Raw genomic sequence first — 27,746 nt, 5'->3', positions numbered from 1 at the left:
AGACTTTATGCTAGATAGATCAGAATAAATCACTCCAGTCTTATCTGGCAGTATTCGACGGCATGCTTGAGTGCTTTTAACGCAAGCTGTCTGTTATTAGCAGACCACAATTATACGCTGTGGTTAGTATTTTATTTAACTATAATAAGCATAGAGTTATAGGCGTATAAATATACATAGTTGTTATATCCTATAGATAGGCTCAGGTATTTCAGTTCGGCAAACAGCTTCGCCGATTTAATTAATTTCACTAAATTTATAAACTTACAGAGTTACTTAAGGAAAAGTTAACCAGAATTTGTGTGTGTAAGTACCTAGAGATCATAATTCTATCTACTACTATAAATCTAATACTCTACTACTATTATAAAATTAATAAATAAAGAATTAAATTAACGTTAAATTTTGCATTGCATGATTTTGCATTTATTTACCTACTCTACCTACCTACTAATACCTAAAAAGGAAATCACGACTATAATTTTCGATTCAAACAAGTTTCGTTCAACTGGATTTAGACAAAAATTTCTAAAACGTACGTAATAACAAATCACATCACGCACAAACACACACTCGTGGAATACCGAGCATACATAAAGCAGCAGTTTTGATCACCTGCCGGCATAAACATTACAACATCAGGCCCATTCGTAGCCGCGCCTGCTCGTGCCATACAACAAAAAAGCTTACAACTGCACACTGCAGCTTTAATGGAAAGATTTACACAAAACGTTTCTATAATAAACCTATCTCACACGCTCCATTAACTGACTGAATCAAATTTCATAGAACAGCTGGTTACGTACTTAATTTTGAACAATGAAATTGTATTGCGCCGGGACAAATAGATATCCATTCTATTAATGAATTGTAGCTAAGTATATACACGAATGCTATTGTGTTACGTAATCAGTTAATTACAAATACAGATAAAAAGGGACTGTAACTAAATTAAATTTCTTATTAAAGAATAATATTCATTTGAAAGTAATTTAGCTAATCCTGGTAAATAAACATAATTTCGCGGGAAATCATAGGATTAAGCGAATTCTAAAACACTAAAAAATCAATATATTGTCTATCTCATACACTTATTATTCACCGATATACTAATTTGAATATCAAACTAGGTAATTAGTATGTAAAAGGCACTGTTTACTTATATTAATAAAAAAAAATTTAAGTCTCATTATTTCTAATGTTTTTATTAGTCTCATTAATATTTTTAGAGAACAGAAAGAATTTGGAATTTGAATAAGACATACAAAATACTTACCTACATCCCTTAGAATTTATATTTACACAAATTGAATGTTACCTTTTATCACATCTATAAATCTGTAAACTATTCAGTACTTTATTAACGTATAAACAAACATTCCTGTAATCAATATCACTCTTCTTCGCATTGAACATATAAATATAAAAACATATCCTTGCTTTTTTAGGGGCCGCTAGAATGTTATGACAATAGTTCTGGCTTCCTTTCCTTATAAAAACAAACCTTTTTAATAAAAAAGAGGCGTGTTATTCAAGTGGGAAGATTGAGTTATTTCTTCCGACGACACTTCTTGGTGTGGAGCTTTGCATTAAATAAATAAAAAAGGAATCTAATCCGAGCGCGGCGCGTCGGTGTGGTCATCTCAACTCACCCCGTCTCGGCAACAAAGTACGCCTACAAAGGGGCATTAAAACGTCTCGGCCTTCACCTACAATGAAATATAATAGTAACTGTAGCAATAAAACTGGCAGATGTTGAGTTTCATCCCTTACAAAATGAACACTATAAATGTTAGCACAAATTTCTATAGACACATATAGACAGGCGAAGCGATCAAGAAATAGTATTTATGATTAACTTAGTTTTAGAGGTATATATTATATACAGATTGATATAATATTTTTGTAATAGTATAATATTGGTCTAATCGTATATTACGTACTGATCGTTGGCTTAATCTTCAAAATGTTATGAGAATCGCCCTAATAGTTTTGTTAACCCACTTGTTTTTTATTTATAGATTTATATTATTTGCGTTAGTTAGGTACTATGACTGGTTTTCTTACTGTCCGTTTATTAACACATTCTATAGATAAAAAGTAATATAAAGAAAATAAAGACTACTAAAACAGTGAGAAAATATGGACCTAATTTTAATCCACAGTTATATAGACTAGAAATTAGGAATTATTATTAAATCACAAGGTCCGAATGTTCAAATACATATATAACACTGTATTTGACTAAATAATCAAACAAAAAAGTCAAAGAAAGCATTGGAATGCGATTACAGCGAAGGACTTTTGATTGTTCTGCTCATAGACTGTATAGAGGGATTAAATATATTGTTCATCCAAATAAGCCGCTCGACTCACGCAGTACGATGTTGAAATGTAAGTTGTCCTGTATAATTCAATGTAAACATGAATAACTCACATGTGAAACTATTTTAAGCATTATTTTCTATACTATAAAACATAAAATCAAAGAGACCAATACATTCGTTTTAAATATTGTATATTTAGTGTTTCAATACCTCATTTTACTGTATACATATGATACGCGATACTCATGTTATTGCTAATGGAATTGACAAAGGAAAACAGATATTATTGTACTAGAAATTAGGTCCGTAAAACTACAGTTTGTGTAATTTGTGTGAAACATTAAAAAGTCATGACTTAAAATTTTTATTAAATACCTAATCCAAAATTGCTTCATGTCATACGAACACTATTTAACAGATAAAAAATTAAAGAACTTACATTTAAAGGAATCTCTTAATTAAGGCTTATCATTAAGATAATAATGGGGGCATTATTATCTGCAGTTATTTCATTAAGCATCTATGGTATAATGTTGAATGAATCCCTTGAAAAGAAAATTAATATTCGATTCCAACAGGGAACTGTTGATCAAGAATCGTGTAGTTGAATCGTCAAAAAGGAGCACAAAGGGAACAATATGGGAACATAGAACACCGCCGCTGAACGTGGACACACCGCAGTGCCAGAGCGCCGCACCGATAAATCAACGGAAGCGGCATTCTTTTGATATTATCGTCATTGTTTTGTAATTATTTGAATGGTTTGTTGATTACGTAGAAAGTATTATTTTCTATCTTGAAATTTCGTAATTCTTTTGTCATAAAATATTTTAATAATTGTCATTATTGTTATATTTTTTACTGTACTGAATGAAAAAAAAAAATAAAGAAGTGGATAAACAAAAAGGAAACAAAAAAATCATAACTGTACGGAATAGATATATGTACTCATATGCGTAAGAATTCTTTAATTCATTACACCTACATGTTTAATCAGCAAAAAACCTTATCTTTTTGAAACAGAAAAATTTCATTTCAATACTACTAGGCATAGCAAACATATTAATGGCCTCTTGATAGATGTACTGTATACTATGCCTTACTAATGACATTTGTAAATTAATTGTAATGTAATTTTTGACAATTATTATTAGTTATTATGTTGCTTCATTTTTTTTTTTGTTTTGTTGTATTTTATGATATATTCTTGTTACTTATAAAAAATATTTAACACAATGTAGTAGTATTTATATAGTATATTTGTAAATCCCTGTCACCTACAGGTATATTATATTCATGAAAATCATATAATTACACTGTGACATCTATGACACCCCTCATGAGCTGCCACTCCTAAGACAGGTGTCAGAGGCGTCTTTATCATTACTGGCTCATAATATACATTTGGGCCCCTTTTTATTTATTTTAGTGATTTATGTATTATTAAATAAGTAAATAAAAAAATCGTCACGTAGCATGTACATTATATTAGAAGGAAGGTACCAACAATTACGAAAGCTGCTGATAAGCTTCATATTATTGCTACGTAGAGTTGTACGCTCTACTTATTTCACTTATCATTTTGTGTACACACATAAGCTTCTAACACGTGTCCATATTTTATTCAATAACAAAACTAACAAGTTCGATGCCTACAAAATAAACAGCTTGCACAATAAACCCGTAAAATAGAAATACATACCATATAATTGACTGCCAATAAATGCTGAAAAAACTGGGTAACCCAAATCGAAGTAGTTTCATTCTATATTTAGATTAGAAGCTCCGCAAGTTCTATAGTATCTGTATCTGTAGCGGTGTATCTATTTCTCTAAGTGCGATATTATATTGTCAAACTATATAGGATTATTACAATAAAAAATACAATTTCTCCTAAATATGAGAAACAATACGATAAAAGCGTGGTATATAATAGATTCATTTTATAGGCACCTACTTGTCTATTATGAGGTAGAATAGAAAAACATTATCAAGTGAGATCAATAGTATATTTCTAAGCTATACAAAATATTATAATACCTCTGGTTATGACCCAATTTATTTAATGACGTAATATCCATACACTTAATACGTAGTCGATATTACTAGTTTAGTATCCGATATCTATAGAAAAAGTAAGGTATAGCTAAAGATAACATTTATACTCCATCTACGGAGTAAGGAAATCTTACAGTTTTATCATTACTTATCGTATAAAAATATAGCTTTAGAAACTACTTTTCATCTATTTTTAAAACATTTTGAATGATCCCTTGTCATCATAAATACTTGTTCCCAATTTAGTTCGCGTGAGTAATTTTTATAATTATTATTCTGTGTACGTATTAAAATAGAGAGTCTACGACTTACGCCTGACGGTCACAAATTTGGTAATCCATCAAATTTATACGAAGAAGCGTGAACAAAATGCAATAAAAATCCGATATGGGTGGCTGTCGACTTACTACTTTGCTTTCTCGAGTTTTCGATTCATACGTGACGTTCATATAGTATCAAGGCAATACCTACTAGCAATTCACCTTCTAAAAAATAGATATCTATTACACAATTTTTTGCAAAAATAGGGTTTGGCAATCAATGGAAAATTACTTTTTTAGTTTAACATTACGTGTGTAATTAAATTATATTAGCGGACTAACGTTGTAGGGGTAAATAATCTAAAATATAAAATTCTCGTGTCACGGTGTTTGTTACCAAACTCCTCCGAAACGGCTTTACCGATTTTCATGAAATTTTGTGTGCATATTCGGTAGTTCTGAGAATCGGCCAACATCTTTTTTTTATACCCCTCCATGATAAGGGTGACTCACCCCTAAAAAATTTTTTTTTATTTTTTGACAAATTTTTTATTTTTATTTAAATATGATTTAGCATTGAAAAATACATACAACTTCAAATTTTCACCCTTTTACGATAAACCCCTGTTTTTTAAGCGTGATTTTTATATTTCGCAATAAGTGGTAAAACAACGTTTACGGGGTCAGCTAGTAATAGTATATAATAAAGTATTTATAAGTCGGACCCTTTTGACATTATAAGAAACTAGGACTACGCTACAAATGATGAATAAACAATATAATTTCCTATTTTAAAAGCAGCACCCGTAGACCACTAAAATATTAACTATATCGTATACTATTGTAGAATTAATATTTTATCCGTAAGTTCTGTTAATAACATGTCATTGAAATATCACAATTAATTTTTAATTCATCATGCTCATATTCATCAATTCATCGATGATATGATCATATATCTCCTCATATTTCACTACAGAATACAGTTAAGTATATTGCGTCTATTTATTTATTTACTATAGATATCTACATCATATGGCGCTCACTTTATGACTATCCTTATCATGTATACCACTTATTCTAGTATTCCGACGTTACGATAACAGAGTAATAAATTATGTTTTTCCTTGAACGGACGTTAGAGAGAGAGACTATTTCTATAATATTGTACATATTTGAAACAATAGGTAAGTACTGTTGTTCGGTCACTCGCTTTCATTAATTACCAGTTCCAATTAAGGCAGCCTCGCATCGCGGACCCTTCTGGTGCGCCGTTACGGTCGGAAAGTTATCCCCTTTGTTGTTGTAATCAAATAGACATAAATTCAAATGACCAAAAAAGCAACTGAATAACGGAATCTTTTGTTTAAAATTAATAACATTCCAAATAAACGTTACTAAAACATAAATCCGTAAATAAATTTTTTTATATATGTATTCAGATAAAAGGTATTCCTACTCGTATTATATTAATATAGGAAAGACTATCTATCATTTACGTACCTATACTAATTAAATCTTTAAATGTTAAATGTAATAAATAAAAAAAAATTGCTTGCAAAATATTACTAAATGATAGTAATTAATAAATACGCAAATTGATAGACATATATAATGTACAGTTATGACAACTAAGATTTAACCTATATATGTACCATAGAATAACAATTTTAGACGTTCCTAATGTTACAAGACACTCCGTGTGAAGCTAGAGCAGGTCAGTCATAAGTAATTTATAGATATGTAGACAGACAGACATCCTTATATTATGAAAGTACATAAACCCTTATTTATAATATATTCAGTATATTTTCAGCATGACATATCTAATTTCGCAAAGATTTTCACAAGCAGAGTGGCGCAGGGGAAGCGTGCTGGGCCCATAACCCAGAGGTCCGTAGATCGAAACTACGCTCTGCTATTCATATTTTTGTAATATTGTCATTTATTTTATAATTATATTAAACATTGAAACGTATCCCGGAAGCTATAATTTAAACTACATTCCAGAACGTTTCATAATATTCTAAATATATCCATTTATCTAGTATTACTTGTACTAATAAACAAAATAGTATTGCGTGAGCTGATGCTTTTATATTTATGGTATGTGGAAATAGCTCTGTTTTAAAATAATATTGTCTTCTTGGCCCCTCCGTTTGAATGATGATGATAGTCGGACACTCCCTTACTTTATAGTTGGCTAAGGGGGTCGATCCCTTTTACTGATGCAGGGGTGGAAAATAATGGTTACGCACGGCACAGGTGAACCTAAATTTTAAATAATAACAAAAGTTTCGTAAGAATTAGAAGTAATAATAATATAAAATCAAACGACAGATAACTGTTTAAATGAGATGTTACTAAACAGACTTCAAATAGAAGATGGTTCATTTGCTCATATTTTTTATTAGTTGCATCTCATGATGTGCTATGTTAGGATGTAACCTACCCGTGGACCAAATTTTATTCATATCTGTTAAATAGTTTTTGCTTGAAAGAGATGAATAACAAACATCCATAGAGATTTTTACAATTATATGCGCCAGTTCTGAACAACTTTGATAATTCCATTTGCAATAGATAGAATTCACTCCTATATTGTTTTCATATCTATTAATTATATCATTATTGAACTCACTGTTTATCGCATTATAATCCCTATCTATATCCATACAAGTATATACCACTACCCACAATATATTCACGATCGACTTCGATAAACTTTTGATCTCTTCATACTCATATCATTGCAGTGCGATATGACTCCGTTATCGGTATTGAATTTGAATAACAGTAATGTTAATAATAAGATGTTAATTATGCAATTGATGTACCGGTACGGCATGGCGGTGGGTCGCTCAGAATAACTGAACTGCGCGCACGCACCGCTCCCTACACCCAAATGAAACGCAAATTATCGTATTACCGGACGTTTACTTTGATTAAGTATAAATAATGATTGTGCACGCATTGCACGTGTTACCAAATATTGTTTACATAGAAACAAAACAATGCTGTTAGTAATTAGTTATTTTAAGTAGATGGAAAGAATGGTGATTTCATTTCATCGAAATTTTAATAAAACGCCTGCTGAATAAAATGATTTCATATCCAACTAGAAAAATAACAGTAAAATTAGAAATACTAATTACTTTTTTGTTACGGTTAGGTTGTTGACTTTAAAACTACAAGATGAAACACAAAGACTATAGAAATCAGAAGCCAAAATATCTCATTTACATTACTGTGAATAATGAGGTATGTTTATATGTAAGCTTTACACAATAGCAATATATACAATTTCTGAAATCGTATTAAAACATGAGATCTCCGTTTTCCTTGAAACTTCAGATATTTTCCAACGTTAATCTTATGCTGTACTTACCTTTCTTGTGAACGCTTGGGATAGTTCTACCCATTATTATCTAAAGATGATGTTTCACAAGTGCGTTATACTAATTATGATGCAGTAGTAAAATGTAATTTAAATAAATAAAAAAAAATGCACTCAGTAACGTAATAAAATCAGTATTTTACTCTATTTGTTGTCAAAAATCAATCGGTCAATTTCAGTCCTCAATTCTCGTCAACATGGCGACTCTGCCAAGCATAGAAAAAGGAAATATTTAATTTTTGCATATATATATATTTATTTATTTATATTTTAATGCATAATGTTATTCTATGCATATTTTTTGTACCTATATAAATCAAATAAATTTTTTTTTACCTATATATTTTTTTACCTTTTTTGTTGTAACAAACAGCACACACTTCCAAAATTTCATTAAAAATAGTAAAGTGGTTTTGGACATTAACATAGATAATAGATCAAAACAGATTATAACCTGTTTTCTATAGCAAATATTCAATTGAAATCATTATGTAATGAAATTTATAAATGAAAATATCACGTTTTAAATTCCTTGTAAATAATAATAAACTTTATATATCTTTATATACTGGTTGTTAAAAGAAAATACCTTAACTTATTTGAATTAGAAAAGAAACACTAGAATACTAAATGTATTGTTATTCGTATTCATCACCAACTCATAATGTATGTATCATACATTATGAGTTGGTGCTTGTGTATGTTCTGTTGCAAGTTATATGGATCGTAACGATTGATTTGTGTTGTTTTCCTGGAATACTAGTAGCTGCTACACACCACGACTCAAAAGCAGAAGTAATACCTGATTTATATACAACGAGACCATTCTAACAAACACCTGTTAGGTGCGTAGATATATTTTTGTATACTTTTTCGTGTTGAGCAATTTGTCTAAAATAACGTACGAAGAAAGAATATATTTCTTTCCATTATTACATTTAAAATTGAATAATACGTATTTTTCAAAAGTTTATAACCTTTTAATTTAAATTCTACGAGATTAGATTTTATTACGACCGGGATATATATCCATTGCCCTTCTCCATTTCAAATAGAATGTATGTATATGCAAAATTTTATGACAATTAATTGAGCCGTTACAGGATTTTGAAATGATTCATAATCAAAAAGTTATAAAGTTTATATATGTACATATATTAGGTATGTAACTACTTAGTTACTTTTATAAATTCTATTCATACCCTTTTTTATGCAATTAGTATCATCAACATAGCAAAAAATCATATATGATCAAATATCAATGCTGAATGTACATACTTCTATGAATGTTGTGAAAATTAATTAAGAAGATTATATATTGATTTGTAAATGTAACAATGTTGTTACATGTATCTCAAATAAAGTATTTTACATAAGTATGTATGCATATAATTAATATACATATAATTGTATGTATATACCTACATTCAAATTTAATTTTATTGTTAGGTTTTTATTTAGTTACATTTTTGTTCCATATTTAGTGTCGATTCAACACAAAGTACTTACATATCATACTTTGTAATTAGGTATCTAAAGTTAGTTACATGCGTTTGAGCTGTTGTAAAATCTGAAGACCACCCGCATTTTAATAAGGAATACAGCATCATGTGGTATTAATAATGTATAATGTTATTTATTTATAGTACTCATTGTTCTTCTTAATTCATATCGTATTCTAACATTATGACGAGGAGGTATGTTAAATCCGTGCGTTACTGCTTGTGTACCACATATGTATGTGCTTATGAATGTACGGGTAGAGCCGTAGAGGTGAAATATGTTAACCCACGATCTGCTAGTACCTAAGGGACTAGACAGATGCCATTGATTCTAATCTGAAATCGCTTATGTTTTAGCATTAGCAAAGTAAAATTACACTTAACTGTAGATTATAGGTAAAAACATGTAAATTTATCACGATGTTACATTTGTTCGTCCTGTACAGTCGAGTAGACTGATTCTGTTTAAATCAAATGTATTTAGGATTGAATAATTTGCCACTTGTCTACAGGCATACTGACCCCGCTTTCTGCGTCGCAGATTACTTACAGTATGTTAGCTATTCAATGAACCGAGCTAGGTACCTCATAAAAGAATCTCCAAGTGTTTTATAGTTATTTACAAACATCTGTTACACATCAGGCACACTTTGAATATTCTCTATGCATATACTAATTAACTTGTTTTGCTCTCACGATATAAATTTAATCTACATAAATAAATTTCGTCTAAATATCTAGTAGTTAATTTGAACTTTTTTAAATATGAAATTTTGACATGTACATTTTGACACAAACATATTTAATTGAAAAGTATAATTTCATATTTGTTAATTAAAGATTAATAATTGACCATCTCAATATTGACTGTGGTCTCAACTTTTTGATTAAATTGAGCAGAAAGATTTAGGTATTCAATTTAATTCGTGTTTGAAAATTCAGATCGCCGAGAGAACCATCTAATCTGTGTGAAACAGAAGCCTACCTACAATGTGCATGAAAAATTGATGTCCTGAGCGAAGAAGGCTCTTTCTATTTCATTGTGGCCTAACTTAGAGCAGGAGCCTAAATATGGCACGGATTTATAACGTAAAATAATACGATTACTTACTTCGGTGTACTATTTGATTATTGTAAATGTTACATTTAAAATAAGTAAGTAATGTATAGTTTATCTCTCATTGTGTTGGCATAATAAAGAAACCGAGTGTGGTGTTCTACAATATTTAAAAATTAGTGTTATTAACTTTTATAATGAAGCGACAAAGGAAATAATATTTCAATACAATATATGTTGTTTTTAACCACAAGGCTACAATTGTTATTCTTATAATTATTTTTAACCACATAAAGAAACACGAAAACACAAAAATACAGAAACAATAACCACACATACAAACAAACTTAAAATAATGTAAGTATATACGTGCATTGTTACTTATTAATTTAACTAATGTTATCAGGGAATCTTTATGAAGCCCTTATAAAATTTAATCAAATGTCTATTTATCTTCATTAAATTGATCGATACGGCCTGTACCCAAATTAAATCTTAACTATACGGGCCAAATGGGAATAACCCATTTCATAAATGTCCACTGATTGTAATGGGGCATCCAGTCCACACTCCGAAATCATTATCTGGAATCCGTTTACTTTTGTCCGTACACAAAGGTTTTAATGATAAACGTAAATTTATTTCCCAAATTATATTCTTTGTTTGTCCGAGAAATGAGCACACAGTAACCTGTGTACCAGAGGCTGGCTTGTGGCTTTGTTTATTCAGTGTTGAAACTACTCTGACGTCATGTCTAGAGTACGTACGTCCACGTATCAACTCCCATACCCGCATGCTTTACGCAACTGTTGACTCGTATTTCAGACTTTACCCATTTTACAGTTTCTCTGAAATTCTTTGTTTAGTAATTACATTTAAAAAGACAATGTATTACTTAAATATGCATGAATACTAAAGAGCCATTACCGGCTGGTAAATGTCGACCTCACAACTGCTGTGTACCTAAAACAATACTTACGTATTTAGTAAAAAAACATTAAGCCGGTACATTATCCATTTAAGTCGATAATAAAATGTAAACGTGCCTTATAAAATATAAAAAAGACTTGATAGCTTTATTTTAAGAAATAAGTAATTAACCTTATTTGATTATTTCTAAAATAATATTTATTTGATATTCTTTATGTTTATTTTATGAAAAAAGCATTTACATTTAATGCGTAGTGTATTTCATAAGTACCTATAGATCCAACAGTTCCAACTGTGGACTAATCTATCAGGTGCTCTCTTCCTTATGATATATAAGAGTTAGAAAAACTAAATTAAAATAAAGGAGAACTTAGAAAACGACGAACTTTGAGAAAACGATAAAAATTACATAAATATTATTAAACTACATACTGAGACGACGTGTCTAATTGTTAGTTAGTATGGAGGGCTCAATTTTTTTGAGTTTCCGCATAAAATCCTCCTTTAAAAGGATGTATATGTTTTAGATTTCACCGTGTATAATTAAACATTATATCAGATTTTATAAGTACAATGCGGTGTACGCATATATGCACTCATTCTAAGTCACACACAAATACAAACTTAATATAAACAAACCGCTAACACTTTTTGGTTCTTAATTACTTATAGCATTGACAACTTAATTGCTGGAAGTGTCAACGGTCGATGTGAGTGAAAAGAATAACGTGACGAGGGGATGGCGTCCTCCATCGCGCATCTAATACGTCAAGCTGTCAAACGCTAGCTGCGAAAACAACACAACATAAACATGATTTATAAGTTCTGTATATATATTAAATCGCAACTAGTCAGACACTGTGGATACAAAAGAAGATATCAGACATGCATAAAGAGGAATTTAAATTATTTATTAATTTTTTTGGTCAATAGAAATTTTTTCTAGAATTCCATATTTAAAATATTAAATTTTTAAATACTATAAATGAATTAATATTCCTCAATTTTAAATTTCTACAATGGTGGCAAACACAGGTACGGTCCGCTTGTTACTAAAAACGTCTGCAACATCCGACGTGCGAGTTGCCAACCCTAGTTTATTGATTCTGCAGCATATGTTTCCAGTGAGGTAAGTAAAGATCTAAATAAAAATGTCTATGAGAAAATAGTAAAACTATGATCGTCTTATAACGTAAGTACTTGTGACATATAACTTACGAGTTAAAATTTATTAAACAGATTTTTACTACCGGCTGTAATTTAATTTGTATGTGAAGCAAGTATGAAAATCATTGCTTGAATTGTAAAAGAATTGTGGGTATATTTTAAAGACACGGATATGAATTTCTAAACGTAAACAATATGAGTTTAGGAAATTCCACTCTTTAATGTCATCGCCCCAACCGATAATTAGTTGAAATAATGGCCAAAATATTCCAAAATGTTGGGATTTGTTAAATTATTTTTTAATATACTGTCTGCCATTAATGTTTAATTTTTCATGAAATTTAGAATTGCAAATAAGCTAATGACCCACTTGATGAATTAGAACCGTCGCCTATATGTTAGATACGAACAGTACGGAGTTACCACAGAGTATACTGTCATGCCCATAGTACACCTCATACATTACTATTCCTAAGGACTAAGGTAATTTGCATATGTATCTACCCTGTAATTTCATTGTCATATCCCACCCTTCAAACCGAAACAACTACTACTACAAACATTTCACTGAGATTTTTTTTTTTGCATCTCTGTGTACTTGTATACGTCCATTGTTTTCTCATTGTAATTATTTCTTGTAATTATTTATATTTATAATAAGTTTACTATTGTAATCTTTTGGAGGAAACAATAAAGAGTATCTATCTATATATCTATACATGTATTTCATTTTCACATATTATGTACAATAATTTTTTGTATATATTGTGTTAAACACTGTTCCTTTTTGTTACTATTTTCACAATATTTAAAAAAGGGAATTATATATATGCTGTCCAAACTTCATACATCTATGGAATATTTATTTTTAATGTATGTAAACCATGAAATCCTCCCAATTTTGCCACTGACAAGCGACACAAAAAATTGGATATATATATCATAGGGTAATGAACTGGTATTCCCCACGAATGCCATTTCGACAAAATAGTGTTTACGAAAAATATAATTAGAAGAAGATACAATCTAACGCGCCAATCCGGTAGCTACGCTATGAGCCATGAAAATATAGAGTACCATAAAACACCGCAACGAGTCTTAACAACGAACAATAAATTTAGCACTTTTGAGAAGGTCAGTGGCAATAGCAAAAGGTACGTAAGTACTTACATAAACTGCCGTTCCTCAAAATGGTACGTGCGAGTATTCAAGTGAGAGAGATTATCTTATAAAAACCGAAAATGAATAACTTTTATTGTAAAAATATATAGGTACAAATTCTAATACGAATTTGTTGAGTTTCATGTGAGCAATTAATAAAATTGAAGTAACGGGTTGATTTAATGGAATTCTTGAACTCAATAGAAAGGACATAAATCTACGAATAATATAAATCAACTTAATTCACTCTAACGTTGATGTGTATCTATAAAGACCTCCCACGTGGTCTGTATGTTGAGAATTATCATCCATAACGTGTCTGTGTACCCACTACCAAACTCTCAGTTGGGCATTCGAAATAATTGGTCTCCATTCAAGCGTAGCGAAAAGTTAACTAAAACATTTTGCTTATGTACCTATTAGACAAAGTGTTATACCTATTTCTAACAATACATAAAACCACATGATAACATTTGTTTTAAAATAACTTACAAGTCACGGTCTACTGAACTCAAGAGTTATATGTAAAAACCCAATATGTATTCTAATGAAAAAGTATTTTCCTTCGCGTGAAATATAATTATTAATAACTAAAAATTGTTTGACAAAAAAACCGACTTCAGTTGAAACAAAACCTCATTTTGATTTTTTGATATTTTGATTAACAAACTAAACTACTAAACCGATTTCAATAAAATGTATATGGGAATAATCTATAAGTATATCATTTTAGAAAAAAAAAATACTAAAATTCGTTTAGAACTGATAGTATGTTATGAAGTAAACATAAAAATACAACCGAATTGAGAACTTCCTTCTTTTTGAAGTAAGGTAAAAAGCATTAATACGCAAAAGAAGTTTCCAAATCAATTATATTATATATGCGAATCAATTTTAAAATTTTTTTTCATACTTGACTTTATGTAGGTGGTATATGAATAGTAATTTTCTCGTGTGATCCCGGCTTAGAATAGGCCATCCCTTTCTTTCTCGTGGTTGTGGTAAGAGTCGACTAAGGGAGGTGAGATATGAGCAACAGCGTCCCCCTTAAAACATTTTTTTTTTTTTTTTATTTACAACACAGGGAGCAAACGAGCATGCGGCTCACCTGATGGTAAGTGACTACCGCCGCCCATGATCACCCACATCATCTCCAAAGCCTAGCTGCGGTTGCTAATCCCCTGCCAAGCCGCCCTGGGGAGGGGGTATGCCAGTAGTAGCCACTACTGGCATACCCCCTCCCTAGGGGAAGGCTTATGTTTAGTAGTGGATAGTTAAAAGCTGATATGATAATATGATTTACCAGAGGGAGACTTTGTACAAAAGTCGATTGCTTGGGTACCTCTGTCCCATTCGTGTTTTTACCGTGAAGTTGTTTGCATGGCTGTGTTTCGGTTTGAAGGGTGGGATATGGCGTGAATTTACAGGGTACCTACAGAGGAATAACACCTGAGTCCTCAGGAATGGCAACGCATGGGGGGGTATCATGGTTGAAACAAGTATACTCTGTTATGTCCATGGCACTGCTCATGTCTATAGACGATAGTTACCACTTTCCATCAGGTAGGCCATCAACTTGTTTGCTATTTTAAGTTGTATAAAAAAAAATTATGATGTGAATAGGACCTCCAAATATCTTTATTAATTTTCATGTTGATGCAAGATGGTTTTGTAAAAATAAAGATTATACACTCAACTTATTAATTGCGATTAATTCTTTTAGAAATATTATTAAGATAAAAAGAAAATATTTTTATCATATTAATAAATTAAATATTATGTCCAACCAATTAAAAATTATTTCTTTTCTATCGATAGCGGCCGCAAATCAGTTCCAATCCAATCGAATCAGTTATAATAATAATGTGCCTCATTCTTACGGATTGATTTAACTGCATGGGATTAATATAGGAACAAACTTAAATAAATTTATGCTTTTTATTTATTATGAGGGTAGAATTCATTGCATATTTCTTTAGATTATTATAACAAACAAACCTAACCACTTGAAATAAATATTAACACGGGGACAATTTACCCAACAGAAAAAATATCAAGGGTTATTTTTGCGGTCGCATTGTGTTCGGTTCGAAGTCCCATAAATCTTTTTCCCTCGCACTGTACTGTACTACGTTGTAAGTATTATAGAATGCACCGACCAGGTGGTCGGAACTATTTTTACTTCACTATTTATGCTTACCAGTAAGAGCATAAAATTTATTTTATTGGTAATATTCAAACGTTTGATTCATTGAAAGAAGCCGTTCAAAGCATTTAAATGTCGAATTTGTTACAATTATGATCGTCAATTAAACACATGTATAAATCAATTTGAGCAAAATGCGAGAAGTGTTTTTGACTTTTAGAGACATGGGCGACGAAAAAGCGCCATTTATCCGCCAGCTGGCGAGCATGTTTCGCGAAGCGTGACATTTTTTGCAGGGCTTCGAATAAAATCCCACTCGGTTTGGATTTCAGTAACGATATCAACGAAGAAAATGGGCAAGCAAAAAGTTATTAGATTCAAAATAGGAAACGTGATTACAAAAAAAATATGCACAGAATTAACATAAAAAAAAGCTCTTGATGTCTGGCTTTATGTTGTTGTTCATTTTTGTAAGTTATTAGTGTATAGTTAATAACCATAATAATTTTACATTGTTGAGTTTACTAAATTCTATTATCATACATCCACTTGTAAACTTTCAGGTAATTTGATGATACACATTGCGCAAAAAACCTGTTAGTAGTATTTTTTTTTTTTATTTTTTCAATTGTAACTGCTCTTTAACGCTCATCACTTGTATCTTCTATCACCATTTCAAATCTTCATAAATGACGAGGAAAATAAATGACTGTAAGTTGCATAACAATATACGTACCTAAATATATTTTTTGGAATAGATGGATTACATTAATTAACAGAAAATGAATCATTTCGATAACAAAATATTAAAAGAAGTATACTTAATATAGTTAAGAAACCTCCTCCTTGATTGAAGTCGATAAATAATCTTCCGAATGTTTAATGAATGAATAAATCCATCGCATAGATAATCTAATTAGTATTCTATTACATTGTCTACAGACCTTAAATTAATAGGTATGCGTACATACCTACTGACCGAATAGTCAAAAAAATTAATCCTTTCTGGACAGTACATGTGTTAGTTGCATATAAGCAGTAAATAACTACATAACAACATATTTAGATATAAAAAAGGCTTTCTTATTATTCAAAGTTACCGAGATTATACACGTAAATTAAATTAATTTGTGAAAATATTGCCTTTTAAAAATGATTAATAGAATTTTCTACAAGATACCTGTTCAAAATCTCCAACGCTAATGTATTGCGCATTACGGATAATGAGGCCGCTCCTGCCGTTCATTAGAGCATCGTTACTCAGGTAGAGGTACCTGTAAATTGACCCCGAAGCATGCCGAGCGCACTAGTGTTGCCTGATTATCGATTAATCGATAATACTCTCCACAACAATACATATCAATTAGCCTATTGATAATAATTTTACTTAATTTAATTTATCGATTATATCAATTAACTACTGCTGAACATTCTACCATATACACAGATACATATAATTTATTCACAACTATACATAACGTCAACATTCAAAACTAGTAATAGTATATTTATTATCATCGTCATATAATAAATTCATTAGATAATACTAAAATAACACCCTAATATTTTTTCAAATCATGCTACAGATAAATGGTTGGGTAGGTTATTTATCGATAAATTAATAAAATCGATACTCAACAATTAGCACAACACTAGTGCGCGCCCGCTGCCTGTACAATGTTTCCGCTCAACAAACGCTTTGCCCGGTTTCAAAGTTACGCAACATCCGTCCGCAATCACCAATATGCGTATTGAAAACGTGAAAAGACTTAAAAGCTTGTCTCATCGCTTTATTTAGATTATAAATTATATTTATTGATAAATCAGATCACTTAAAACGAGAATATTGAAAAATATTTGTAATAATATTTAGACATGATATACATGTATACACATATATAAAATATAGATATTTTTAATAAATATTATTTTAATTGTGTAATATAAAAAAGTACCTAATATAATTATATATGCATCATATGTTTACAGTATTACGTCATGTCAAGCCGTATAGACAACTAGTGGTGACTAATCCATGCTCAAGTTAGTCAAAATTCACACTTAAGGCTCCGGACAAAGAGACCAGCTCAATGTGATTATTCTGTCATCGTACGTGAACAGAATATCATAGGTACAATCCAAATTAGAATCCCACTATTATAATTAATAAAAACAATAATAAGTCCAATACAATACTAACAATCACATCAATTACCTAGTCATCAAGATAGTATACTATGTGTTATAAAAAGTCAGGTGACAAACATCTAGAACCACCATCCAGAATAAAGCTAATTAGGAAAAGTCCATTTCCTAAATTAGTTCGATCTATAAAATGACCTCGAATCAAAATCGAAATCGGAATCACTTTTATGCAAAGTCTTCCGCTACGCCACGAATGTAGAGACAAAATAAAAAAAAAACTTTGATCTTCTAAACACTTTGACTAAAGAATATATTTGAAATTAATTATCGCGCAATAGATTTATTGCGATTAGATTGGCATTGCGCCCATTTATGATCTCTTACACATTGGATTCATTCTAATCCACCACTGAATTTAAATACTATATTTAAATACTGTAAAACAGAAAACTTGACAAAATAAAATATTTACTTTAATTGATTTTACGTGAGAAGTTTACTTTGTGATACATGGTCTTTCAACTCTATCATTGCAATTTCTTCGAGGATTGGTCAATCTAGGAGGATTATCCAGCCACAGCTATCAGCACCGTTGTATTGCTCGCGGCAAATTTAAATTTTATCTACACCGTATTTATTCAATAACTTTAAATATGTTTTATCACAATTTTATTACAAAAAGAATGTCTCCATTGTAGCTTTTAGTACTACATCAACATAACATGATACAATGTTGAAATGCTTTTGACACTTAATTCTCTCTGTCAACGTCGTAAAGAATCTACTAAGAAAATAATATAAAAGAAATTTCATTGCATCAATCGTCTGATGCCCTAACATTTGAAAGTAATCCAGAACGCTGAGATCAATTTATAGAATTTTCCTAAATCATCTTTAAAATGGATCTGAATGATTTGATTTCCAGTCGTGCTAATATAAAATAACATACTCATTTACAGATAATAACATCTGTTTTTGTTCGTTTTAATTCTGTTATTTTAACTGATATCTATGATGTTTTTCAAAAGCAGATACTGTACTAATGTTGAAGACATTTATTGTCTAACTTAAGTATATTCTTCGCTTTATGTGTTTTGGTTGCTCATATCAATTCTATTATTAGAACTAAATCGTAAATCTATACGGTTACAATCAGTTTAGTCACGATACCATTATGAATACGTACTGCGACGAAGACTAAATAACGTCTCATTAAAATTTGTAAAATGTAATGAACCCCTGATTTGGAATGCGTTGTGTCCTAGTGATTTACTAATGAATTCAGTTCGAATTATCGAAACAAAAAACTGCATGTCCATTTATATTTTCGACCGATTAATTCTCTGGTAAAGTCATCCCATAATCATAGTTGTTCGCTTTAAGTCTTTAAATTATTGTGTACTAATAATGTCTCTAGTCGACTACTTTAATGCACAGTATCGAATTGCAGGCAGTGGTGCGTAACTGTTTTTCATCAAAGTCCAGCAACCGTGATGTCAATCACTTGTACAAATCATTTGTGTCTTAATGTTGTACTAATATTACATAATATAGAAAGACGGCATCTGCTATTACAAATAGCTACTATAACAAGACTTACTTTTATTTTACTAATAAAATTGTAATATACTAATAAAATAAAATAAAAAATTTTTAATTAAACGATGTCTGTACATGGGAGATATTTAAGAAAAACTGTACAACCTAAAACAATAACTTGTAGACATTTTGTTTGTCTATTTATCTGTAAGTTTGTTTCGACATCAGGCAAAAACTGCTGCGTCAAATTGGATGCGGTTTTCACAATTGTATTTCTGTAGATCTGGTATTTTATGTTTTGATACGCAATCTAGGAGTGGTCTATTTCATGGGCTTTTTTAGCTCTGGAATCATATGTAATATGTAAGTGACAGAGTCTAAACACAATATCAGCGTGCCATCTCTCCTCCTTAAGAAGGGAAATGCAAATTTTTCAAAAATAACAATAAATAATCTTTATTGTCGATTATAGGAACAAAACTCGATACTCGAGTAAAAAAGAAAGTAACGCTAAGGTGTTCCTGCTTATCGAAACAGAGCAATGGAACATTATGGTGGTAGTGGCAATTTTTTTTCTAACTCGCTATAAAAAGTTATGATCAAGTCATCTAATCTACCGTGAAAATGCAATACGTGCATAGAACGTTATTGTATCTCAACCTATAATGATAATATCTCTGATACTTCGTATCTTGGACGACACCCTTTCTGCCACTATCTATCAGCTTGTTTGCAATTCTCCATAAAAAAATGTTTTATCTAATAAAGTCAAATAAAAACGTTGTCAAGTAAATATTTATCCACTATTAAACAGTTTTACTATGTGAATAAAAAATATTTCATTAATAAAACATAGTTTCAAAGAGTAGTAATCCTTTTTGGAATCCAGCTAACATTATGTAAATATAAATATATAAGTTTGTAAAATTGTTTGAATGTTTGGTACACATAGAGATGACCATATCGTACAAATATTATATTAACACATGATAATTTTTATTCTATTTAAATTTTAATATGTAAAATATTTTAAATTAGCTAATGCTGTTATATATTTCACTCACTAGTGCATATATGTAATAAGAATATTTGTAACCAAAACGGTTATATATTTATACATGTGAGGTAAAATTTTCCTACATACAAGTAAACCATTATCCTAAATAAATACTTATAAATACAAAACGAATGACATAATTTAATAAAATGCTTTAAATACGTCTTTTCATTTCTTTCGATTTTGCCCTTATGCATTACTAAACAAAGTACAAAATGTTCTATGTATTAAGTTAAAATACAACCTAGCCATCTACCGAATTTGATTGAAATCCTTTCAGTCGTTAGTATATCTAAGTAATAAAAAAATGGTTTCTTAATTCTAAATGAACTTGTTTTTCTGCAAATTTTGTAATATATTAAATATATATACGTAGGCAGCGCAATAATTACCTGCTCAGGGTTTGCCCATCGCTGTCATTATTACTAAAATGTAAGTAGGTACTTACATTATATACGAAATATACTTAAAAGGTAGTCTTTATTATAGAAAGACTTGATTTATATTAAGATTAAACTAAAAGGAAGTTCACATATTAACAAAATACAAATATAAAGCACGTTGCATTAATTTCATAGAGTCATCAAAAGAGCCGCCGCCGTTGAATGGTTTTGTTGTTCGCAGATAGGCGCACGCGCATCCCCACACGTAAGTCTAATTAAGATATATATTATATGGGATAGCTAATACAAGAATGAACACGCTGCTATACAGTACAAAGAGTCTTTTATTTGAAGCAAACAAGACGATTTACAGAGTTCACTAATCTTTTACAAATCATCGTTCTCAATATAATAGAAAAAGTAGACATCTACATGTGTATTCCGTAATATAACTATATTATATATTTTCCATAAAAGCTTAATATATAAAAAAAGAAAAAGCGTTTATTGCCAACATCAAAATAATATTATACTAATTGAACAATAAGAGAAAAAACAAAATTTTTATGTGTTATTACCAACGTAGCCGCCTACTACTACATATTAAAATATGTATATAATTGAATAGACGCTTAGTACAAGTATGTGGTCACTGGTATACTTATAACTAATTCGTTAGTAGTAGAAAATATTTATTAAAATATGAAAATCATATTCAAAGTATCTAATCATAATAAGCATATTTTATTAGTTAATTTATCTATAATACAGTATGACAAGCTAAGCGAAGAACTGTATCTACTAAACAATATTCGCTAGTATATATATTGGTACATACATATATACAAATGTTTTTATTATTTAGACATTATAATAAGTCAGATATTTCTCTATATTATACTATCATCATGATAAGACAACAGTACCTATGTTATATAAGTAGTATATCTACAAGTAGATGGCATGCCAAGACATTAAAACAATATTTATCTACTAGCTTTTTCTCACGACGTGATTTTTTTTTGATGGGTGAAAATGGTATGGTAACCCCGCCTGCGCTAACGGGATACGCTAGCGGAGCACAGTGAAGGGTGATAGATGAGAATGAAAACAGGCCAGTTAGCCCATCATGGTTAATTCATCAGGAATTAACCATGATAGTTACCAGGGAGAACCGCGAGGAATTCGACCTGGTTGGGTATATTGCTAGCAATGGGATTCTCAGTCTCCGTTACTAACAATCCCTTTCCCCCCTCACGACGTGATTATGTCCAGTGACCAGAGGGCCTACTATGAAAAGTTTTCCGAAATTTTGGAATTTCATTTCATGGGAAACACTTTTATAGTGATTAGTTAAGCCATTAAAGCTCAATCACAAACTCACTTTCATATTTATAATAGAAGTGTATATATTGATGCAAAACAATCATATAAATACAGTAAATAAGTCCATTGTAGTAGAGCTGTTCAATTATTAAATTACGTGACAATGAACTTGTGGTGAAATGGTGTTTACCTACTTGCAGAGGCGTCAATGGACACAGGCAGATCTCGTAGGCGGCGCGGTGGTGTGGTGCACTTGATCTTGCGCAACCATTCGGGAAGCTAGGGCCGGGCGTGCTCAAGCACATGCGACATTGCTATGAACTCTACAATACATTAACATTCTACCGTTAACTCTACTGCCTTGCCAAGGTAACCTTACTATGCCATACATACAAAACAGAATTGTTTGCTCCTTACTATTGCTCAACCTACTAGTTTATAGATCGTTTTAACTTGGTGCTTTGATTAAGTATGTGTGCTTATTTAGTTTACATAAAATTATCTCGTCTTCTTAAATACGACACAAACAATTTTTAAACTTATTGGAATATTGGCATGATTTTTTAAGCAAAATTTTTATACAATATTACTTTAAAAAATTAATTATAATTCCTAATCAATATTTAAAAATGATTTGTAGGTATACACTCATATTCAAATATGTATCTAAACGTCTGTTGACACAAAATATGACGCGTTCGCAATGTAAATTAATATTTATAACTAAGTACATTAATATTACCAGATAATATATGAGGACAGATTTGTAATAAGGCATGTTATATTTATTCAATTTATTTTTTTTATTAAGAGATGGCAATCATGACTATAATTTATTTATTGAATATTTTGTTTTTTATTCTATTGTTTTTGTTTTTACCTGTAGATATAATGTTTCATATATCATTGATTATCTCATGATATTTTTTTATAATATATTATAACATAATTTTTTTTACTTATAACATATTGATATAAAAAGTGTGAGAATTTATGTTACTTAATCACCCTTAAACAGCTGAACTCATATAAATTACAATTTGGTAAACAAGTGGATTTTATTCTTTTACCTTCAACGCGATGTTGTGTAGCTAGTTTAAAATAATAAAAATGTTAAAGAATCTTCAAAAGCAAACCGATAACAAATCCTATAAGTTCATGGGGCTCGGTGCATACCACGCGCGCGATAACTATCATGCGGTCATAGGTGCGGTGCCGAGTGGCAACTTGTAAGGTCACGAATCCACACAACAGAAAGCATCCTCATACTTCGGTACAATTTTTCTGTCGTACGAAATATTTCTCGCTTGACATATTGTTTTATATTCAGTTAAACAATGGCCGCTAAAATACATATGTAGATGCTATATGGTCGTATAGGTTAGTAAGTGTAAAAATGTTCTACAAACATCACAGTATATTTTGTGATGTCCATGGTAGTGCTCTTGTCATAGCCGCTTATCACTTTGCATTCTGGACCATCAGATTCTGTATAACACTTAGTGGTGATTACATGAAAATGTCATAATAAAATTCTCTTAAATACCAGAAATATAAAGTTTAAACTAAAAGCGTAAACCTTCCTAAAACAGCAGAATATTAATGCAAATATTGACATTTAAGAACGAAATGTAAAGTATCACCACACACAATCAAAAGAAGTTTAAGTGATACTAAAAATCCATAGTTTTTTTTAATGTATTTTTATGCTAATCAAATAAATAAAAAATAAATAAAATCATATAAATAAAAGTAGTAAAATACATTTTCTATCTAGACATCACGAGAAAAGACACATTTTGTATAATAATTAGATAATAATGTTATGAATATAACTTCCCGTTTTCTCCCGTCTATGTGGCACCTTACTAATTGTACTAATGTCCTACTAATTGCACTAATATTTATAAATGTGAGGTTTGTAGGAACGGTCCAATGTTGTTATATAAATTAAATTTATAATACAGATGGATCATATTGTGAATGTGTTATATAGGATAGGACTTTTTATCCTAATTCAAATCAATCATAATTAAAACTGCGAATTGTCGTAGTACCTATTACAGACGCAAAAATTTATAAAGATATTTGGCTATTTAAAGGGCATTTAATCATTGTTCAACCGGAGAATATTTTTATATATATCTTGAAAGGCAACTATTGTTGCCTTTCCAAAGGTTGTCATCTTGGTTATATGGTGACACCCCACCTGATACAAAGTGATAAACGACGCTTATAGACAGAGTTGACACATAGGATTTAATTAAATAATTTTTTACATAAACGTCTTTTCTTTTCTCGAAATCAATACAATTTGTAAGATTTTTGCACAATTACAAACTTGTATTGTTTTCACTTCATTTTGCCATGTACCACAAAGTAAATAACGGATAAAAACAATTATCCAATTTAAGATCCATTTCTACTTTCAGCTCATCATACCTGCTCCTTCTCTTATCCCAATCTCTGTTTTGCTATGTTTATTTATATATGTATAAATAGTGAATTTATATAGCTCAATACAATTTATAAATACTAAACTGTCTTAAAAAATATCCTACTTTCTCCAAGTCCACTTCACACTCACTTTTTACTTTTCTCCAAAAGACACAGGTATCTAAATACAGTTCCTTGTCAGGAAAAACACGATGATAATTTTTTTTTAACAAAATTCAAATTTAATGTTAGCTTCGCCTGCGTTATCGATACATATTAGCGAGACACCAGCGAAGAATAACAAATGAGGATGAAGTCAAGTCAGTCAGCCCATTGTAATTAATTCACCAAAAATTAACTCCGTGGTTTTCAGGAGCGACGGCGCGGCGGCGTGGAGGTCGACATGATGGGATATATAACAATATATCTCATCATGCTAACAAGCAATGAGGCCATTAATGCACTTTATTACCAATCCCTTCCCCCTAGTAGAAAAGAGGTAATCATACGAGGTCTGTCCGGAAAGTTCGTATAAAAGTGTTCTGGAATGCGAGAAAGAGGAGTGGGGAGGCCAGGTAAGCGCAGGACCCCTTCCTTATGTCCCTAACAATGCTTCAGTTCTGGTCTGACCGCCGTGCGGTGCGAACTGGCTTGTCACGCCATCTGTGAAGTTACCTCTTAACGAAACCCCGTCGGCATGGAGCCCGCTTCCGTTGAAGAGCAGCGCGTCGTAATCAAGTTTCTCTCGAAACTCGGCAAGAATGGCCGTGAAATTTTTGCCGATCTCAGAACAGTTTAGCTGTGAAGGAACCAACCGTCCACAAGTGGCTAAAAAGATTCAGAGAGGGCCGAGAAAGCGTTCAAGATGACCCACGTTCAGGACGTCCTTCCACTTCACATTCCGACGAAAACGTGGAAAGAATTCGAACTTGTGTTACATATATTAAGAGTACGTGACCTAAGACCATGTGTCAGCCTACGACCTAATCATTATAATATTTGACATTCCTATTTGTATATTTGTATTTGTCCATTTGATATCGAAATCATTATATTGTTTAATATTCATATTTGTATATTTGTTTATCTCATACAAATTTCCATTAGTAAGTTATTATCTGTATTTGTTGTCACTCTTTCGATGGAAGTATTTGACTATTGTAATTGTAAGTAGTAATTAAGATATCTCTACTATATATATGGACGATTTGTAATAATAAATACAGTTCAATTCAGAATACTCTACGAGTCTAGTCATTTCAAAAACACCAACTGTGTTAAAACCCTGCCCCATAACAATTTTGGCGCAGTCGGTAGGATCCGTCGCGTAATAGTGCAAGTCGAACTTAACGTCTGGGACTCGGACAAACATCGCCAACAATCCTAGGACGGTGCCTGAAGGGCTTTGAATAGTTCGCCGAATCTATACTCTGCAATGCGTATCCTGTTGCTGTTATTGGGGTAAGTGGTCAACACATGTTGCTCTGTTTCCTTTCTCTGTTTCCTTTTCATAAATCTTTTTCGCCTAAATCATAAAATAATTTTATTATTCAAACTCAAATTCTATTTTTCTATCTATTTTTAATATTCTATTATACTATATCAATTTTACGAATTCAATTATCCTAATTTCAACATTCATTATGTCACAACAAAATATTGACGCAAAACCTAAATTCTGCGAACAAAATGTTCCGCTAAACACTTTATTACAATTAATACCGGATTTCGATACAACACAATCGGGTCAAGTATATAAATTCATAAGATCGTGCGATTCAGCTTTTAAATTAGCAAGTTTAGAGCAAGAAGAAATTTTATTAATTTATGCTTTAAATAAAATAAGTGGGAATACTTCTTCTGATATCCACGCGAAACTATACTCAAACTGGGACGACTTAAAAACGTTCCTTATACAAAAATTTTCGCAAACAAAAACTCTTTCACATCTAAATCTCGAACTACAATCACTCTTTCAGAAACCAAATGAATCGGTAACGGAATTTTTCCACCACGTAGATTTATGTAGAAATAAAATTTTAGAAAAATTAACAACTGAAGTGGTAGATGCGACATTAATAGGACGGAAAACTACTACGGAAGAAACAGCTCTGAACGTTTTTATTAATGGATTGAGTTCTGACATAGGTGTAATGTTGAGAACAAAAGGTTTTGATTCATTAACTCATGCTGGAAACTTTGCAATTCAAGAAGAAAAAATTCGAAAAATGAATACGGCTAGGCAAAGTTTGTTTAAAAATAGTCGAATAACAACACCGCTATATAGCAATGTCGTTCGTCAACCACCTCAGATCAATCAACCTCAAATACATAAACCACCAGATAAACATACTATTAATACCAATCCGCGAAAATTTATTATATGTAGTTATTGTAAAAAACCCGGACATCATATAACTAATTGTAGAAAGAGAATATTTAATAATAGTCGTAATAACCAATTTCCGCGAAATAATCCGGCTCCAGTTCGAGTAAATCATTTAAACTTGCAACCGGCCGAGCTGACGGGCACAGTTTCGGAAACGGTTCCCACGTATTGCCCAAATATTTCAATGATCACCGAGGGTCAGGATATTACCCTAGAACCTCAAATAAACGATCTTCAAATTCAGTAAAATTCAATAGTAATCAGTGTCATACTACATTATCTAATACAAACATCACTACACAAGCGCAAACAATTCCAGTCCATCGGGGACAATTAAGCGATATGTGTACTTGTGATAATAAAACTACGATAGCTACTAAGACAAACTTAGAGCTCTCTGAATCATTAATCATTAACCTCACAAAAATCACTGAATCACTTATAAAGGTCACAGAAACCTTACTAA

General features: G+C 31.0%; 2 protein-coding genes and 1 non-coding gene across 3 annotated transcripts in view; 2 read left to right on the top strand and 1 right to left on the bottom strand.

Moving 5' to 3' along the window:
- LOC113516777 (tensin-1) overlaps positions 1-22,775 on the bottom strand; it is a 115,607-nt gene extending 92,832 nt beyond the window's left edge. The window contains exon 1 of the mRNA XM_052899603.1: positions 22,650-22,775. Coding sequence (XP_052755563.1) covers positions 22,650-22,760 — 111 coding nt within the window. The 5' untranslated portion in view covers positions 22,761-22,775. The remainder of the gene's footprint in view (positions 1-22,649) is intronic.
- On the top strand, positions 6,495-6,566 carry Trnam-cau (transfer RNA methionine (anticodon CAU)). The gene has a single exon. It is a non-coding gene; the product is annotated as a tRNA-Met (tRNA).
- Positions 22,776-26,534: 3,759 nt separating the features above from the next.
- LOC128201745 (uncharacterized) lies at positions 26,535-27,527 on the top strand. The gene has a single exon (XM_052899586.1). It carries the CDS (start codon positions 26,535-26,537, stop codon positions 27,525-27,527), a length of 993 nt encoding a protein of 330 aa, XP_052755546.1.
- Positions 27,528-27,746: the final 219 nt, after the last annotated feature.

The sequence above is a fragment of the Galleria mellonella genome, unplaced genomic scaffold (genome assembly GCF_026898425.1).
Source record: "Galleria mellonella isolate WM207_F2 unplaced genomic scaffold, CSIRO_AGI_GalMel_v1 utg588, whole genome shotgun sequence".
Lineage (NCBI taxonomy): Eukaryota > Metazoa > Arthropoda > Insecta > Lepidoptera > Pyralidae > Galleria > Galleria mellonella.
Note: the sequence above shows the minus strand (reverse complement) of the source record. Positions and strands in the feature narration are given on the sequence as shown.